Source organism: Corythoichthys intestinalis, chromosome 2 (genome assembly GCF_030265065.1).
Source record: "Corythoichthys intestinalis isolate RoL2023-P3 chromosome 2, ASM3026506v1, whole genome shotgun sequence".
Lineage (NCBI taxonomy): Eukaryota > Metazoa > Chordata > Actinopteri > Syngnathiformes > Syngnathidae > Corythoichthys > Corythoichthys intestinalis.
In genome coordinates, this window is record NC_080396.1 from 69869699 (window position 1) to 69890800 (window position 21102).

The window sequence follows — 21102 nt, forward strand, 5'->3', positions numbered from 1 at the left end:
CGGCTTGACAGTCATGAGGAAAAAGAAAGAAAAAAAAGATAAGCCTGAGTTATGCTCCTGCATTGCGGTGACGGCGAAGCGACTACGGCGTCAATTCATTAGTTCTGCTGCAAGGGAGCGCATTGCTCTGTAATTCAAGCCACCAGAGGGGTGTGGCGTTGTGTTTATCCGGTTTTGAGGGACGCTTGTCGACTTCCTCTAGTTTTCTTCCGGTAACACAATGCCAACAGAGAAAAAAAATAAACAATGCAAGATTGAAAGCTTGAATGTGGATCTTCACGAATCGTTTGCCATTTGGCAATCACGAATTGTTTGCCATTTGGCAATCTTTGTAATGTCTTAATGAGACATTGTAGAGGTTGTCGTACTTGCGGACCTCTTTGATGATACTCTCGTCAGCTTGGTTCATTATTTCGTGTAGCACAACAATATTTGAAAATGGTGGTGATTTTGTGCTGAACCGGAAACAACAGTCTGAGCGGACCGATAGCCGTCCACTTCGTTGATGCGACACGAAGTCAGAAAATTGAGGAGATGCACGTCAGGCTAAGGGGAAGGTTTGTAAATTGGGTTTGCCTTGGAGGCGTAGGTCTGCCGCAGAAGCATAACTCGGCCTTGAGAATGCTCGGTTTTCTTTCTGTGTGCCAATTCCGCGCAATATTGATTTCAATATCACTTACATGGCCGAGAGTCGGGTCAAACATACCGCATGTGTGTGCGTCATGCATGCACAGTGCTATCAATCCATATAACTTTAAATATAAGACTAAACAGGGATAATTTATGTCTGTTATTTGTGTCCTCTTTTTGGAAATCAAAATATGATCACTCTAGAATGTCGTACAGCCAGTATGTGTAGTTATTTGTTTTGATGCTTCTGCGCATGCGGGTCAGTTTGCTTAGCCCGTGTCAGACTGCTAGTTAGTGCGCATGCGCAATACTTGAACGGGCACAATAGACACAAGCAGTCTGAACAGACATGCCAAAAAAACAAAAAATGAGCATTAAAACCTGCAGTATGAACCTAGCCTGACACATGCTAATCATTTGTGTGGATTGTTATTGCTGTAAAAGCAGCTTGTTATAAACACTTATTTTAATAACTGTTATTGAAGATGAAACTGATTTACTTAATTTGTATTTTAGTTTCATTCTGCAAGTGTTGTTGTCATGAGCAGCTGAACGGAGTAACCAAACCACATGTACGTCTGACATCGTCATTTTAGAGCTTAGCTCACTGTCTAGCTAGGATTTAAATCCAACGTCTTGGCGAGGACAACACAATGATGGATAACACATGTTTTTGGATAGTTATTTTAAAATTTTGGGATACTTAAAGGGTTGATTCCGACTTACAGCGAAATTTGGTTTAGGTCGCCAGTGTAGGAAAGGAACTCGTCCGTAACCCAGGGACTACCTGTACTAAGTAGTTTGCACCAGCCCATTTCCTGTGTAACCTCTTTATCTGATACTAATTGTGTTAATTAGAAATGTGTTGCTTGCATACAAATCGCAAAAAAATTAGACATCTATTATTAATGAGGGCATAATGTTCTGTTGCTTGTGGTGTATGATTGTTTTTGAATCACTATTGCATTCAAAACAATCTATATATACAGTATATATCATACAGTGGCAAGGCACAAAGTATGACAAATTGAAAATGAAATGTACTGTACCTGATATTCTAATCTTACCATGACAAGTTTTGCTTCAATTGTGAGTGTTAGAAATATTTTCATCAGCCAATATGACTAAGCTCTACAGTAAATACTGTTCTAAGTGTTCGGAGAATTCGTATATTCTACAATATTAAATATTCTAAGTGATCATGATGCTGTGGCTGACTATTCAATACATATTCTGCAGAGTGCGCTGTATGTCTTTATACAAAGGCATTAGTTGTAGAGTAAATCATATTCGCGCAGTAAGACACAGCTCCCCCCACACACACACACACATCCACAGATACAAACACACTGTGAAAACCATAAAACAGGCATTGAAAGAACATCAATTTTCAGAACACAGGAACTCTTAAAATGTACCTTTGTGATCTCTCTTCTTTGCAGATAAAAGGAACAATTACAAAATTGCTCTCATTTGTGAGGGTGGCTATAGCTACAACAAAACAAGGCCTCAGTCAGAACTGCGCTGTCATTTGAGGATTTACAAAATGTACAACAGGCAGACTTGTTACAGTAAACTATTACACATAGATACACATAAATAGGAATTTGGGAGTCTGCTCTGCACCATAATACACGTACACGTGTGTCCTCAAACATACTCACTCAACTCAAAGATATACCTGGTGCAACTGACAATTTTGTGGCAGAAAGGATAGGCTCGAGAAAGCAGGTCTTATGTGCAGAGCAAGTACAGTGTATCACAAAAGTGAGTACACCCCTCACATTTAAGTTAAGTATTTAAGTATACAACACTGACAAAATAACACTTTGACACAATGAAAAGTTGTCTGTGTGCAGCTTATATAATAAAGTCAATTTATACCATATCATGCCATTATCTTCCACTTGCTTCGAGGTCCAGTCGCGGGGGCAGCAGTTTTAGCAGGGAAGCCCAGACTTCCCTCTCCCCAGCCACTTCAACCAGCTCCTCCGGCAGGACCCGAAGGCATTTCCAGGCCAGCCGAGAGACATAATGTAGTCTCTCCAGCGTGTCCTGGGTCTTCCCCGGGGCCTCCCGCCGGTGGGACATGCCTGGAACGCCTCTCCAGGGAGGCGTCCAGGAGGCATCCTAACCAGATGCCCGAGCCACCTCATTTGGCTCCTTTCAACGCGGAGGAGTAGCGGCTTGACACAGAGTCCCTCCCGGATGACCGAGCTTCTCACCCTTTCTCTAAGGGAGAGGCCGGACACCCTGCGGAGAAAATTCATTTCAGCCGCTTATATCCGGAATCTTGTTCTTTTGGTCACGACCCACAGCTCGTGACCATGGGTGAGGGTAGGAATGTAGATCGACTAGTAAATCGAGACCTTCAGCCTTTCGGCTCAGCTCCTTCTTCACCACGGACCGGTGCAGAGTTCGCATTACTGCAGACGCTGCACCTATCCACCTGTCGATTTCCCGCTCCCTCCTACCCTCACTCGTGAACAAGACCCGAAGGTACTTGAACTCCTCCACTTGGAGCAAGATCTCATCCTCAACCCGTAGAGGGAACTCCACCCTTTTCTGACTGAGGACCATGGTCTCGGATTTGGAGGTGCTGATCTTCATCCAAACTGCTTCACACTTAGCTGCGAACCGCTCCAGTGAGAGTTGGAGGCCAAGGCCTGATGAAGACAAAAGCACCACATCAACTGCAAAAACAGAGATGCAATGCTGAAAGCCCGCCCGTCTCATCAGACCATAGGAAATGGTTCCAGTAATCCATGTGCTCTGTTGACATGTCTTCAGTAAACCTTTTGCGCGCTTTTTTGTGTACTGTCTTCAGAAGAGGCTTCCTCCTGGGTTGACAGCCATGCACACCAATTTGATGTAGAGTGCGGCGTATGGTCTGAGCACTAACAGGCTGACCCCCACCTCTTCAATCTCTGGAGCAATGCTGACAGCAATCCTGTAACGAGTCAAATGACATTTTGGAGGGAAAATGACGAGCAGTACTCAATTTGGACATTTAGGGATGTACATTGTTTCTAAGGGGTGTACTCACTTTTGTTGCCAGGGGTTTAGATATTAATGGCTATGTTTTGAGTTATTTTGAGGGGAAAATAAATTATTATATAAGCTGCACACAGACTACTTTTCAGTGTGTCAAAGTCAGTGTTGTCCCATGAAAATATATACTTAAATATCTGCAGAAATGCGAGGGGTGTACTCACTTTTGTGATACACTGTAGTAATGGGTGTACAGTGTAATTTGATCGGTGCAATGACAAACACATTCTCAGCAACATAGATATTTGTTTTGTGATCAGCTTGCCTTGAAATATCTATCAAAATAATTATTAAATTAATTCAAAAGAATGTATATGTGTATTTTTTAAGCTATCCCAATGGCTAGGATAGGGAAGTTACAGTCTTTGCGCAATTCTCACTAATGGCACCTCTAGCAACGCTACAGTCTCCACCGTGTAACGTCACTACTGGTAGTGCCTGTTCCCAGCCAGGTTTTAAGCACCATTAGTGTAAATGGCAAATAGACTTGTGGGTACAACTTCCGTGTGAAACTGTGGCTGTACATAGTTGGTGAATTCATGACATGCGTTAGTGTTCCATAAAAATCGATATTATTTGGAAAAATAGCATGATTTAGTCTGCTTACTCATTGGAAGCTGAATGGACCTATCATAAAACCATGCCCCCAAATCACAAAAGACAGAAACCTAGCTGTAGAGTTACTTTTTTTCTAAATTTAAAATAGCAAAAACCTTATGGTTTAATGCTGTGTGTGGGGTACCTGTAATTCCGACACCAGGTATCCTGAAGGATAGGGGGAAGGATTTTTTTTCGTGCCTTTTTCAAAGCCTAAAATAAGGCTCGCCATATGCACGCTATTGATAAAGCTCTGTTGTCGACCACATAAACAACTGAATGTAAAGACAGTCACCAAAGGATACTTTACGCTTGCTCAAAGGTTATGGAGCACCAGGAGTGCAAAACTTAAATATATAAATACACAATTAAATAAATAATTAAAAATGTCATTAAAATGCTTCTATTTCAATATATATTTATTTATTTCAACATTGATATCAACATTTATTTCAATTTTTATTTATATGTTTCACTTATTTATTTATTTCCATTTTTATTTATTTCAATTTTTATTTATTTATTTCAACCTTTATTTGTTTCACTTTTTATTTAATTAATTCTTGCACTCTTGTTCCCCGTGTGGGCCGCAAAAAATAATTTTATCTGTCACTGGCTCAAACTCAGTGGGCGGGCGTGAACTAGGTGGAGTTTGAGTTGAACGAGTCTAGCTACATGGCTCTGGAGTCAAGATAATCCAAATGCAAATGCAGAAACAAGGCTGTACCTCAAAGCAGCAAACAATAGAGAGAGGGATGCGTTTATTAAATACATACGCGGAAAAGGGGGAATAATAACAAATACACTCAATAAACCAGCACAACGTAGCGGATTTCAAAACAAGGGCGACAGACGAACAAGCGAGCAAATGCACAAAATTCAAAAGTACAAGTTGTCGAATGGCGCCCAGCAAGTTAATATTTCGACACCCTTCTCCTGGATCGCCTGGGGTTAAATACAGTCTTGATGAGCTTTAATGAGCTGCAGGTACGATGTTGGGAATGCTCCCACAACCGGCTCTGTAACACGTTCTGACCAACAGAATGTGACAGCCGATGCCAACCAAAATTGACATAATATCCGGGGTGATAAAATTGCACCAGCAGCCCTCCCGCACAGAGAGCACCGAGTGGGCAACAAGGGACAAGTCTGTGAAAAAATGTCCAACCTGCGTCATTCCCAGGATATCTCTCCATGCATGATAGCAATGACACGAGTAAATCCCGCATAACCTTAAACTGGATTTAACGGGATATGTGCGTGAAAGGGGCTATGGAGTAACAAGACAATGAGGCACAGGTGGGTGACACACAAGGCAGCGGATTGGTCAACACACAAGGAGCAGGCCACGACAGGTGAAATCAATGGGTAATCACATGACAAGACACACTACGGCACAAACCTAATAGAACTTGACTCAAGGCATGACAGTATCAGTGCTACAATATACTATTTTAATCAAATATTCATGTTTTAATCCAATTTTTCCCCCTTATATTACTATAATCAAAAGCTACTATTGCAGTTATCTGCAGATTGCCACTCCTCTGAAGAGAATCAACACTGCTGACCTTTCTCCATTCATAATTTCTCCAACCGAGGACTGATTTTAGAAGTATTTCTTAAGTATTTATTAGGTAATCCTTCACTCTGATCGGCCGATTGATTTCGTCTGTGTTAAATTCTGCTTTTTTTCACTCTTCATAAAGCACAGAATTTAGTTTCTTGAACTCATTTGAGTCAACGTTTATTGCAGCTCCGCAACTCGGACCATAACAAACGTAACAGCACAGACTTCCTGTGTCCGTCAACTATATCTGTCCCTTGGGAAACTCAAACCCAAATAACAATAGTTCCTATTGTTACTGTCGTGTTCACAGCGATGAGCTCTCTCGGATTTCCGACTTACGTTCTCACTTTCATTTTACCGTATCAATTCATGGAGGAAAAATTTATTCATCATGATGAAACGAGCAAGTTATACAGCAGCCTTTAAAAGAAAAGTCACATCTTTTGTTTTCTCCTGGATTCTGGTATGTTCAAGAAGTTATCAGATCATATTACCGTTCATATTGTCAGTTTACGGTAATGTTTTGAACTATCAATGTGCTATGCTTGTGCTGTGTTTCACCAGTCAGTAAAATGACATTTCTGTGTCTTTACACGAGCTCTGTTTTCTTGTATTCTTCTATTTATTGGTGCTAAAATTAGGGCGCGCGTTATGCACGGGTACAATAATTTTCCCTAGATTTTCCAAGTAAATTTGCGGTGCGCGTTATACACGGGTGTGCCTTATATTCGGGAAATTACGGTATTTCCCAGCTATATACAATTTGAAACATAATCTACTACATATAAAAAAAATCAAAATATACAACTATGGTGCACTAAGTCCCTCAGAAGCCAAAGATTAATAATAAATGAGTATAGAGTGTGTGACTGTTGCTGTTTTGTCAAATCCTGTTTAAACTTCTGCCATGAGAATCACCCCATATTTAATGTTTGGAATACATTACACACAAGTTGATCAAGAACAAATAAAGTATATCCCACATGAATCTGAATTGAATTATGACTTAAATTAAAATGCCTTCAAGATATGCACTACAGTGCAATGCATTATTAATGCCTCTATTTTGTTCTGTTTCACATTATGTCTCTAAAGACAGATGCACTCAAAGGAGCACCGAACTACAGATTTACAAATTCACGATTACACGCAAGCCTTAATAAAGAGGAATATCACACAGAACACATTTTTTTGTATGAATTACCCTTTTTATGTGACCTTTTATGCAAACACATTGTTCTCGGTAGCCAAAAGTGAATTTGGCCAAAAACTAAAATGTGAAAGATACAGGTTTGTTCGTTAAACTGAAAGGTCAGAAATATACAATATAGTGTGATCACCTGAAGGCATCATATATGAATGCCAATAAAGTCAAGTAAAAAGCAGCAATAACTCCTTTTTGTCTGATTTTTAAATTAAACCAATATACATAAAGCAATGGAGGAATACTGTGCATAAGTTCGTAAATATTGTATTGGGCGGAAAACACAGACAAGGCTGAAAAAGCCGTTTCTGCTCTTGCACCCCTTTTTAAATAAACTGCTGTATTTTAAGACAAAAGAACTGTTGTGTCTGATAGAACAATATGTCTATATGCTGCTATAGCAGATTCATGGCGATTTAAGTCCCCGAACTGTTTTTAATGTGTCCGTTTTACCCTGGAAACCCCCATTTACAGACATCGCGCAACCTCTTTTGTTTAAACCCAGCCATAAAAAGATGGGTAATCGTATTTATTATTCAAAATGTCGGTCATTTTTAGCTTAGAATCATTAATTGATGTCTAATATTTAATTAGAAAAAAAGAAAAAGTCTTGAAAAATTATTCACTCGCATAGTTTTAAATTTTAAACAAATTACGTAACAATGAAAAAAATGGCGTCTGTACAAAAGTCACGGATATCTACCTCATAACTATTGATTAATTGTATTTTTTTGTTACTGTCGAATTTTTCCCAATATGTTAGATGATAAATAATTGATCCAAACAAAGAAAAATTGAAAAATGGGTAAGAACATCTCGACCACTCCTTGATGTCTGCGTTTTCTGCATCACGGCCTTTGTTATCTTACCATGTTTCACCCATAAAATCCCCCAAAAATCCGGCTGTGGCCATTCACATCTGTGTCTTGACACTCAATGATACATGCTACGTGGAGTTTCTGGATCGAAACAAGGTAAGTACGCGATAATATCTCGTTAAAATCATGATCTCTTTAATTCTGCTGTTGCGTGCTCTCGCCTCCAGTTAGGGTTTTACTGTTTTTTGGGTTGTTTTTTTTTTAAATGCCCTCCTGTTCAAAAATTTTCTTCACCCAGAAAATAGAGATTTTAGGCTTTCCAATGATGCGTTAGACATGCATATAGGAAAATTTTGAAATTTGGTCAAATTGGGGGTCTCAGAGCGGAACTTCAAGTCACCTGAGTGTTTTCCGCCATTAATATTTTTGGGGAGATTTTCTAATTTAGGATTTTCCACTTTTTAGGTAGCATTTTCAATTTAATTTTCAACATTTTAATTTTTGTTGTCCTGACTCCTGACTATTTTCATGAATTTATGTATCCCCACCAATGTCTTTTGGTAATGTGTTTTTTTTGTTGTTGTCTTTTTTTATTACCTGTCCTGTTCAGCTGCTTTTTATAAGGAGAATGGGAATCTGAGTCTCCTTATGGTTTGAACAGTTTTAGAGTATCATATCGGAGTAAGATACTGTCACCATTGTGATTATTCATTGTGTTTCATTTATTAGGAGAATGCAGCGAGCAGGAAGGGATTATGGGGGAGAGAAAGAAAAATAGAAGAGGAGAGACTGAGACAAGAGCAGAACAACAAACAAAAACAAGAAATACATTGAACACCTACACTACCTATGAATATAGTGGCGCTATCATAAGCTAATTATATTTCCCATGGACACCATGTGGGGGGGCTGAGGAAAACGAGGAGGGGAGGGGTGAGTCAAAAAGAGATGTAATTAAGCAGGGTGAAGCATACACAAATGGTACAGAGGTACAGAACAAGCTTATATGTGAATCAATTTTACGTGTGGATATGTATACATCCTATTCTATTCTGCCTGATCTCGGATCCTCGGGCCGACATTCTCTGTACTTGAGTGTGTCTAATTGCGCCCAGTCAAGCTTGAATCCCGTCAGACGGTCCTGCAGACAAGTGGAAAGGTGTGCGGGGTCCGGCTCAGGACCGTGGCCGCTCCCCAGCCAATCGGGGGATTGAGCCAGTGCAGCCCATCTCTCCTCCCGCAGCTCCAGCAAAGGGGCCGCTGCCAGTCCCACAGGACACAGGGTGGTCCCATTAACCGGCCTTCAGGAAAGGGATGAGGGGACGCTGGGATTGTGTGGGGATGGTAGTGCAGTGTATGCATTAAAATAGGAGAGCCCGACTGAGGGCAGTGGTACTGCCGCATGGAAGGTTTTCCTAAGCGCCCCCCCTCCCCCCAATGCTTTTTGATGTATGTTTGTTAACCCATTCGCTGCCAGCCCAGGTATATGTATAGTATTCACATAGTATGTGTTATGGTAATTAGTAAAAGAGCAATTACATATACAGTATCTTAAAAACATCCGTTGACAGCGCGAGATGTCCAATCCATTTTGACCAAAATGGACTGGACGCCTTTAATGACAGCTGTGACCGCACACGAGTTAGGCCTGGCCAGGAAGGAGCTTGAGACGCCAATGTGTCCAACCAAACAGTTCTTTAATCAGCAAAACCAGCGGGTTTCCCCAAAAGAAAAAGGCCCAAATGTGGCACAAACAGTAACAAAGCAAACAATCAACTAAAATGTCTCAAAAATGGCAACTTAGGTCTGTTCTCATCAAAATACTCAAAATGTCTTACAAGTGGCAACTTAGGTCTGTTCTCAAAATACTTTCTTCCAAGTCTCTCTGTCAATCTCCTTACGCCTCCCCCTTTGCTTCATCTGGTCGTCTTTTATCTTGTCCTCCAGGCCAGCTGCAATTAGGTGGCTTAAGCAGCCACACCTGGCTGCGTTGTGCGGCATGCTGGGAATTGTAGTCTTTAGGCTGGCGGCCATTTTGACTTGATTCTTCTGCTCTGGAAAAGGAATGTAACGGCCCTCCACTACCTGTCCCCGCCTGATGTCACACAGCCAATAAGATAAACACAAATTCAGGCTTCAAGGGGTTAACTGTCAAAAGACTTTAAATGGGTTAAAGATGAACATTCATGTTACCAGGATTAACAAAATATAATATATTTAAATGCTTAGACTCTTGCAGGCACTGAGAGAATTCAATAATTCTACAGACACACAGTTCACAGTGTTTCACACTATTGAACCATAAAATGTGATTCAGTTTTACACAGACGGAGGGTCATGAATTGCTGGTATAACCTTGGATGTGTCAGAAGCCAGACAAATGTTCCACACTATCATGGTTTTTGCCACTCGCTTCGGTCCATAAAGGGCACGGTCAGACCATCAATCATTCTTCCTTTGGACATTGGTTAAACCATTTATACAAAGCAGAGAAAGTTCGAATTTAAATGTTTGTCATGCTTCATCGGGGATTAGATTCAAAAGATGTGTATTGTGTGTATGAAGCAGTGTAGCTGGACATTTGGGCTTCATTGTGAATGAGGCAAGCTTTGCATCATTGCAGGCATGAGTCATCAGGCGTGCCTTCAAATCGCTACCAAATTTCCACATCCAAAAAAACACATCGAGCAAATTAATACGTATTCTTTGCACAGTGTTTGACACACTGCTTGATTCACTCAAATCAGACTCTAATTATATTCTGTAATACCTATCATCTTTCAACTAAAACATTTTTGGAAATAGAAGTGGCAGCCCAGACATGGCTGTGTACTTCATACTTTTCAAATCAATGTAGTGTTGCGTAGGAGACCCAAGTACTCAAATAACCAAATGTTTTATTATATACAGTGAGGAGCAGGAGTATTTTCACCCCTTGTGATATTGCATGTAGAAAATAGAAAATATGTATCGGTCTGAAATTTCAATCATAGATGCATTTCCACTTATAGAGACATAATCTTTAAAAAAAAATCCGGAACTCACATTGTATGATTTTTTAAGAATTTATTTGTAATTTACTGGGGTTCATAAGTATTTGTACCCCTGAGAAAATCAGTGCTAATATTTAGTGCAGAAGCCTTTGTTTGTAATTACAGGAGTCAGACACTTTCTGTAGTTCTTTACCAGATTTTCACATTTGGAAACAGGGATTTTGGATCTGTCAGGTTTCGGGGCTGTCATTGAGAAACATCAAATTTCAGCTCCATCCAAAGATTTTCTTTTGGATTGAGGTCTGGAGATTGTGAAGGCCACTCCAGAACCTTGGTTTTGCTTTTCGTGCAGCCACTCCATTGTCGGCTTGGCTGTGTGCTTCGGATCATTGTCATGTTGGAAGATCCAGACAAAACTCATCTTCGAGTCTCTTCCTGAGGGAAGGAGGTTGTGGCTCAGAATCTGACGAAACATCTCACCATTCATCCTCTGCTTTATACAGTACAGTCGTCCTGTCCCCTTTGCTGAAAAGCAGCCTCAAAGCATTAGGTTTCCACCCATATACTTCACAGTGGTGATGGTGTTCTTGGGATTGTACTCATCCTTCTTTTTCCTTCACACACGACGAGTAAAGTTTGCACCAAAAAGTTCTACTTTGGTCTCATCTGACCATATGACTTTCTCCCATGACTCCTCTGCATCATTTAGATGATCCCTGGCAAATTTCAGACTGCCTTCACATGTACTGGCTTCAACAGGAGAACCTTTTGAGCAATGCATGGTTTTAAACCATTGCACCGTAGTGCTCTACTGACAGTAGCCTTTGAAACTGTGCATTCAGCTCTCTTCAGGGCATTGACCAGCTCCGGCAGTGTACTTCTCTGTTCAGCCCTCACTTTTCTCATCATGAGTGATGCCCCACGAGGAGAGATTTTACATGGAGCCCCAGTCCAAGGTAGATTATCATTCATGTTATGCCTTTTCCATTTTCTAACAATTGCTGCAACTGTTGATTTATTCTCACCAAGCTGCTTTCCAACTGCCTTTACCAGCTTTGTGGAGCTCAGCAATTTTTTTCTCTGGTGTCTTTCGAAAGCTCTCTGGTTTTAGCAGTTGGATTATGACTGACTGTGGGGTACACAGGTAACAATAATTAGCTCAAATGGGTGGTGGGTGGGTGGTTACTCATGGGGTAAAGGGGGACTTTTTTTTTCTTAAGGTAGACTGACAACTCTTTGAGTGTCATATGATTGCTGATTCTTAGGGGTACAAATATTTATGAACCTCAGTAAATTACAAATAATTTATTTTTAAAAATCATACAATGTGATTTCTGGATTATTTTTAGATTATGTCTCAGTAAGTGTAAATGCATCTATGATTGAAATTTCAGACATGTACCTTTTTTCTAAGTGGGTAAACTTGCAAAATCACAAGTGGTAAAAATACTTCTGCTCCTCGCTGTATATAAAAAGGCGGATCGGAATCTTCCTATCCAGTGTCCCAAATGAGAACCATTTTTACATGGCTAGGGTCATGATTTCAAAGGACAAGGGATAACTTGCTTCATTGTCATTGCACCCATTACAATGCAGCTAAATATCATTCCAGGTACAGCATGACCAAAGAGAACAGTTACGTGGTGAAATTTACATGGTTAGACTGACTACCTTTTAGATTATCCGCTGCTGCTTAGCAGGGATTTCAGCCATCCTTGGACAATCGAAGCATTAGTCCCAGTGTTCTACTGTACCACTTGTTGATTAAACATGTGACCCCAGTTCTTTCACAGATGTTTAATGCGTAGACAAATTAAAGTTGTACGAACCACTTTAGCCTGCTCTCAACCAATAGTGGTCTTCTCCAAATACAGTTTTTGCTTCAAAGCTTCAAGCGTCGAATATGAAACTTAATGGTTTACAGTACAGTGGTCCCTCATTTTTTGCGGTTAATGTGGGCTTCCGTTCTCGCCGCAAAAATAAAAACTCCGCGAAGTAGAAGCAGAGATAATTTACTTACATAAGATATAAGACATATACATAAGACATGGTTTCCCTCTTTTTGCCAAAGTATGATTTTAAAAAAACAACAACAAAAAACATGTATAATTTAATAAATGTTTTTTTAAGCACAGCAAATGTAAAAATTATGATATAAATGACAAAAACGACTGACCCACAAAATACAGTGCACGAAGTATACTTAGCACAACTCAACAACCAAAAACACAGTACGAACACTATCAAACCTGTTGAAAGTGCAAAACAATATATTAGTGTATGTGCAAGAAAATATTACGGTAATTTAACATCACAAACAATGCAGGATTCTACTTGTGACTAGTTGGTTCAGATGTGTTGACCACTACAGGGGCCCCTGTTAGAGTGCACTGGTGATCATACATGTACAAACATTTAGTATCTGGTATGGTGAAAAACATTAAGACATATAGTAAACTATCACATACCTCTTAATGTGTTTAGCTTATTAAACATTAACCACATCATTTTAACTATAAACCAACTACAGTGAACATTTGCACGCTATCTCCCTTCAAACCATGACATTCACTGCTCACATTAGTTATTTTTATGACGCTAACAGTCAAAGGCAATTAAAAAAAAATAACAAGCTAACAACTACGGAATTACGAGCGTGAAAGAAAAAAAAACGGATACAAAAACACATTTAACACAACTATTCTTCCACCTATCATTGTGAGGAATGTTCACAATCTATGTGCAGCGCCTTTAATTCACTTTACAAGGTATACTCATTGAAAGAGCAGACGCATGCAAACGCTGAACAGGAAATAAAAGCACGAGCAGTAACTGCAGTCTGAAAGGGGCGTCATTACAACGCAAGGAGCGCGAATCATAATAGTAGACAATCATGCATGGGCCCCAAGCAATTTGCCGCCCCGGGTGACCACCCAACCCGACCCTACCAGGAACAGCCTTTGATTGCAAACGATCACAGTACAGTACAGAACGAGTACAGAAAATGTACGACGTGCACCGTATGTATATGGACGCCAAGTGCTCTTTTATCAAGCGTGAAGCTCCTCCTTTTATTCAAGTGTAGAGCTTACAGTTGCATATTCAGCATGTGCACATCTGGTGAACATTTGAAAAATAAAAGCAGTTACACTCCCACCATCACACAACATTTTGATTAAACTGATCTTGTAGAATGCAAAGTCAACAAACTTAATCACTTTCCAGTAATAGAACTGTCTTCTGGATGGACCTTTCAATGTAAACTGGCTTAGTTCTGAGACTACTTTGACTGTCAAGTGTTGTATGTTGAGTTTAAAGACATTTCCATCAGCTGTTGTACCGCTCATTGATTGAATATGAGACTCCAGTTCTTTCACAGATGTTTAATGCTTATCAAAACACCACACCATAGAACACTTTCGACTGCTCTCAGCCAATGGCGGTCTGCTCCAAATGCTATCTTTGCTTCAAAGCTACAAGCTTCAAACATGACTGTGCATTTCTTTTCATTTATATATATATATATATACACATATACATATATTTGGGGGGGGGGGGGTACTGCCATGTTATTGGAATATACAACTAGTATACATAGTATGCTGCTTTGCTCATTAAATCAAGGGCAAAGACGATCATTAATAACGTACATTCTTGTTATCTTGCACTAACTTAAAGCAAAAAGTGGTTTCAGATTTATAAAATCTTCCAAGATAACGTTCACTTGATTTCATCCTCGTCCACTTTTGGTTGTTTGCGATTCAGCTGTTAAGTTTTGTTCCTTCACATATGATTTTCCTCTGTGCTTTTCGATAGATCACGAAAGAATTGGTAAAGATTCATCCTATGAACAAGAGGGAAAGGTCCAGTTTGTGATTGATGCCGTTTACGCCATGGCACACGCTCTGCACAACATGCACAAAGATCTATGCCCGGGGAAAGTTGGCCTCTGTTCGAAGATGGAAACCATCAATGGCACCGTACTGCTTAAATACATTCGAAATGTCAACTTCTCAGGTGTGTATTCATTTATTCATTGTATGTATTTTGCGAAAAGCTTGTTCATTCAACTAAGAGATGATAATTTCCCACTAAATTGTGTTCTCAGTGCAGGAGTTCAATTGAATTTTCTTAAATTCTTGTATGAAACATAAATGTCTCCCTTGCTATAACCTTTATCGGGCAAGTGGCCAGTTTTGGTAGTTTAGGAAAGACCTGGCATCTACGCAGTATGCAGACATCACATTGTGTGTCATGTATTCCACTTCAATTCAATTCAATTTTATTTGTATAGCCCTCGATCACAACAACGTTGTCTCAAAGGGCTTTGCAGAGGCAATATGATACACAATCAGAAACAGCAAATGAAGCAACAAAGATGAATAAATAAATTCAAGTCCTGGGTATCCCCCATCCTTAGACTCCAAAAACTCCAAAAACTCCAGAGTCTTTGGGAGAAAATGAGAAACCTTGGGGAGTACCACAGTCAGGAGAGATCCACTCCCAGGACGGATAGACAGGAAGCCCCAGGACTGCTAATGGGAATTAGCAGGCTAAGTTACAGTACTTAAAAGATGCAGTGGAGTAAAGGAACAAGAAGAGGTCCATCTAGCCAGATGAGACGGGGGTAGCAACGAGGACGTCCATCCAGCCAGGGGTCCGGACAGTCAGGAGGCTGCAGCTGAAAAATAGCCCCTCCCCAGAGGGGAGGGGGGAAAGGGGACACCGGGTGACTAGTGATGAAGAGACTAGACAACTAGATATTAACATTGGAAAATAGAAATAAAGTAAAATAAGTGGTATGCAGAGTGAGAAAAAGGAGATAGAACTCAGTGGCTGTACTTCCCCCAGCTTTATAGCTTCTAGTGCAGCTTAGACTAAACTTTGAGTCTAATCCGACTTCAACTAGCCTGACCATAAGCTTTGTTGAATAGGAACGTTTTTAATCTAATCTTAAATGTGCAGACTGTCTCGGCTTCTTTAATATTAGCTGGAAGCTGATTCCATAAAACAGGGGCTTGGTAGCTAAAGGCTCTAGCTCCGACAGTACTTTTAGAAACCCTGGGAACTACCAGTAGACCTGCATTCTGAGAGCGGAGTGTTCTGTTGGGGCGGTATGGAACCAGAGCATCGGTGAGATAAGATGGCCCCAACCCTTTAATGGTCTTAAATGTAAGAAGGAGGATTTTAAATTTAATTCTAAACTCGACTGGAAGCCAGTAAAGGGCCTGGAGCACAGGGGTGATGTGCTCTCTTCTATTGGTTCCTGTTCAAAATCTTGCTGCTGCGTTTTGGACAAGCTGCAAGTAGGGAGTTACAGTAATCCAATCTCGATGTAAAGAACGTGTGAATTAATTTTTCTGCATCGCTTTTTGATAAATATTTCTAATAGTTGCGATTTTATTGTTAAAAAATTTTAGGAAGTCATCACAGCTAAGGGTGGTTGGGATATAAGGTTCTATTGAGCTGTGACTGTCAGCCTTGCTACAGTGCTGAACAGAAACCTAGGATTATTTTTGTTTTGATCTATTAAGGATGAGTAATATCTGGTTTTAGTTGTACGCAAGGCCTGTTTATAGGTCACTAAACTGTGTTTCCAGGCAGAGAGAGAGTGCTCTGTGTTGGAACAGCACCAAAGTCTTTCTAATTTACGTGTCGATTGTTTAAGAGAGCGTGTTTCAGCATTATACCAGGGAGAGGCTCGTCTCGTCTTGACAAACTTTAATTTGGCGGGAGCGACAACATCGAGAGTAGTACATAGAGTAAACATAACACTATCAACAAACTCGTCATTAACAGCAGGGTCGGACATTATTCCTTCATAATCAGACGACATGTAGGCAAATATTGCTGGATTATCTGTTTATACTCTGAAACAGAGCGATCACATAATGTCCTTTTCATCTGAGTTCTAGTCACTAGTGACGGATTATCTTGAAGCACAAACTGAAAGGTAATTAGAAAATGATCAGACAGTACGGGGTTGTGGGGATGGACACTAAGATCACTAATCTCCGTACCATAGGTTAAAATCAGGTCCAGTGTGTGCTTGTGACTATGAGTTGGTTTATTTACATTTTGAATGAAGCCAGTCCCATCTAGTAGGTCATTAAAAGCCTTACCAAGAGAGTCACCGTCATCATCAACATGTATATTAAAATCCCCTACAATTATAATTCTATCCCAGCTTAGAAAAATACTGGATAAAAAGTAAGAGAAATCTAACAAAAACTGTGACCCATGATGACCCATCTAGTAGGTCATTAAAAGCCTTACCAAGAGAGTAACCGTCATCATCAACATGTATATTAAAATCCCCTACAATTATAATTCTATCCCATCTGAGCAAAATACTGGATAAAAAGTCAGAGAAATCTAACAAAAACTGTGAGTACGGACCAGGGGGACGGTAAACCATTATGAAAAGAACTTGTTTTTGGTTCTTTGAATTAGCATCTATAATTGATAGTACTAGACTTTCAAAGGAGTTATAAATGTAATTGGCTTTACTTTTTGGGCTAATACCCAGACAAGATATTACTGCCACCCCCCCTCCGCGGCCCGTGCTTCTAGCTGTGTGAAAATTCACGTGACTTGGGGGTGTGGCTTCATTAAGTCTAACAAAGTCATCCTGCTGATGCCAAGTTTCAGTCAGGGCCAAAATATTAATATTATAATCCCCAATTAAGTCATTAACTAACAGAGATTTGGGCGAGATTGACCTGATGTTTAATAATCTGCATTTTATATATTTATTAAGAGTTATTTTATTTTCACTGCTATCAGGGGCTATATGTATTAAATTCTTTGGTGTCGCTCCTATAGTACTATGTTTTCTACTCTTCACTGTACGAGGCACGGACACAGTCTCTATCTTCTGTGCTGAATGTTGGATTTGTGAAAGCTGGGGAAGAGGCAAGTGGTCACTACTAACAGAGTTGTGTTTTACACTACAACACTGCACCCGCCCCCCACTCTGGAGTGTCACTGTGGGAGGCTAAGTTTGGCGGCCATGTTTCAAGTTAAGAGAGCAGCACCGTCCCAAGTCGGATGAATGCAGTCTCTGCGAATGATGCCGGGCTTCCCCCAGAACGCATGCCAGTTATCAATAAAGACTATGTCGTTTTCTGGGCACCATCTAGACAACCAGCGGTTAAATGATGAGAACCTAGAGTACGTCTCATCATTGACCAAATTAGGCAGAGGGCCAGAGAAAGCTACGGTGTCCGCCATCGACTTAACAAGTTTACACACCGAGGCTACGTTTAATTTAAGCACCTCAGACTGTCTCCGCCGGGTGTCATTACCGCCTGCGTGAATCACGATACGGCGGAACCTCTTCCTACTCTGCTTTAAGAGCCTGAGGTTTCCTTCGATGTCACCGACTCTGGCCCCTGGGTAACACCTGACAGACACCGCCGGGTGCTTCACGTCTCTAACTATGGAGCTTCCAATTACGAGTGTCTGGTTCAGCCGATGTGTCGCTGAAGGGTCAAACCTATTGCTGACGTGAAGCTGCTGGTGCACTAAGGTTGTGCGTTTACCACTTCGCTTCCCTCGTACAGTCACAAATCCGTCCTTAATTTCCCCCGGCTGCACGGGGCTCGCTGGGGGGCTAACTGCGCTAGCATTCCTACTACTGCAAGCACGACCTGCGGGCCCTGCTACTACCTGGCTAAAGCTCGGATTAGCTTTCGTCTCTAGAGTGCAGAGCCGTGCTTCTAGCTCAGAAACCCTGGTCTCCAGCCCTGAGACTAAGCTACACTTCCTACAGCTACTACTGTCCTCGACGAAGGAGCCAGGGTGCTCGCTATACATACAGCACACTTAGCAGAAAAGACGGGAGGGAGAAGGCAGAGGGCTAGCCATGGCTCGGATAAGATAGGCTAGCAAGATAGAGCTAAAGAGGAGAGTAGAGTAGTTTTAATCCACGAGCAGGCGTTTACGCTGTTAAATCGTGGGATAAAACAAATTAAGGAGCACTAGGAGAGCCGAACCTGCCTTGGATCGATTCTCCGATGTGTCCGCGGGATAAAACAAACTGCAGAGCACTAGGAGATTAGCGACTAGTAGCAGTGCTAACAAACAAACAATACACTCACCGGATGTGACGTCAGATCGGATGAAAAACCGATCATGTAGGCCACGATATTAACATTTGGCATATGCCTGTGGCCTGCATCAGCAAAATTGTGATGCCAACATACAGTAAGTATCCAGGTCTTCAATATATATTTTTTAAATTATTAATCATTATTGTATTTTTTGTGTTATTATTTATATGTGTATGAATAAATGCTTGATTAAATAATAAAATGATAATAAAAGCAAAATTAATTAAAAAATATTTTGGGAGAAATTGCGTCGGGATGGTTTGCTCTCACTTCCTGTAGATTTTGAATAACTTGCATTTTCGGGTCACTTCCTTGTTAAGTCATTGGCTGCCATTGACGCCGCTAGATTTCCAATCCCTTTTGACTGAGAGGGGTGAATGAATGGCCATCACTCTCAGTCAAAATGCATTGGATGTTCAGCGCCATCAGTGGCAGCAAATGAGTGCCTTACAATGGCTGAAACTAAAAAAGAGTTCCATGATTTTTCAAGTTTAATGATTCTTTGCTCATTTTTTTCTGGTTTTGGTGGGGGATGGTTTTTGTGGGATTTGTGTTTTCAGCAGTTTCTCTCGGTTTTGACACTTTTTTTAACGCAGTTTTTGCAGTTTGCACTTTTTTTGCCTTTTAGTGCAGTTTTTTGTGTTTGGTGATTTTTATTGGCCAATATCTTGTTCACCTGCCTAATCTTGCTTGTACGCATGTTACTGACTCTCATGCTCAGTTACGGTATAGTTGCATGGGGCTTATCGATTGCACCGGAGGCATGAAAATGAAACTATCAATTTACAATGAGAAAAAAAGAAAACAAACAAAAGAAACGTGTAACGCAGGCAACAATTTGAAAAGTAGTGAGGTAAAAAGTACAGATACCTGCTGTAAAATGTAGTGAAGTAAAAGCAAAAAGTACCATTTCATATTTGTACTCAAGTGAGGTACAGATACACAAAAATGTACTTAAGTACATTCCGCCACTGTATATAAATTTATATACAGTATCTACGTATATTACACTGTTACTTTTTACTTATAAAGTACATTTTAAAGCAAATACGTTTGTATTTTTACTTGAGCAATTTTTTCTTAGATACTTGTACGTTTACTTTTCAAATTTTTTTGCACCTGTATCTGTACTTTTACTTAAGTAAAAAAAAAAAAAAAAAAAGTGAGGACTTCATCCACCACTGGAAGTGTTATTAACTGGATTTCACTTATTTCTTTTCAAGAAAATACATTCACGATATTAACGATTCACATCACGAGCTTAGTCGCAGAACAGAATGCGCTCGTATCATGAGGGTCTGCTGTACCTCCTCCTACATGTACATAAAAATCTTCAACACAATTCTTAATCCTTTGAATAATTTAAAGTGAATGTGACACGAAAAAGCATGTTTATTTCATAATACACGCGGTATTTTATGCTCCTGAAAGATATTGACCGCTTGGATGTGTGTGGAAGCGATTGCTACATTTATTTAGTTTTTTGAATACCGCGCCATGAAAATGAGTGACTTCCGGCTTCGGTCTTGCATTGAGGAGGAGGGCGCTGTGACGTGTACGGTAAAGACGTCTTCTTCACTATACAGCGTACTGTTGTGTACGAGGACGAAGGATTCAGCTGATTTTGCGGATTAATACGTTTATTTTTCGCATCACGCCAGCCAAACGGCTGCAGAAAAATCATTCTGTATGAGGGACAGGTATATGCGCCTTTTTGGAGTTTCAAACGGTTCCCATTCACCGTGGACATTGGCCAAAACAAGCCCGACTACAGTGGGACAATTGGACTTAGGAGGAAGTCAGTAAACATCTTGTTTAGTATTATGTCAAATATTAATACAGCTATTACAAAGTAAACACTACAAACTTTCTTTAAATAAAGGACTACTTACGTTTGATCATTGATAGGCACGTAAAAAGCTCTCCTCATGCACATTAGCACGTTAGCTGCACAACAACTGCAGCCACCCTCCTCCGGGGAACGAACTGTAAATTGCTCTCCGCCGGGCGGTTTGCCGATCCGCAAAAACAATCGACAACTCGGTCATCATGTCAAATAATCCAGGCGAGTTATGTGTGATTTTCCGCTTCGAAGACTTTGAAACATCACTCGGTTCGGGTTAGC

The 21102-nt window shown here is 40.4% G+C and overlaps 1 protein-coding gene across 3 annotated transcripts in view; it reads left to right on the forward strand.

Moving 5' to 3' along the window:
- The window catches only part of LOC130912213 (metabotropic glutamate receptor 4-like), a 355496-nt gene that overhangs the window by 299636 nt on the left and 34758 nt on the right, over positions 1-21102 (forward strand). For all 3 annotated transcript variants that reach the window (XM_057830131.1, XM_057830130.1, XM_057830132.1), the window contains exon 7: positions 14680-14880. In XM_057830131.1, coding sequence (XP_057686114.1) covers positions 14680-14880 — 201 coding nt within the window. The remainder of the gene's footprint in view (positions 1-14679; positions 14881-21102) is intronic.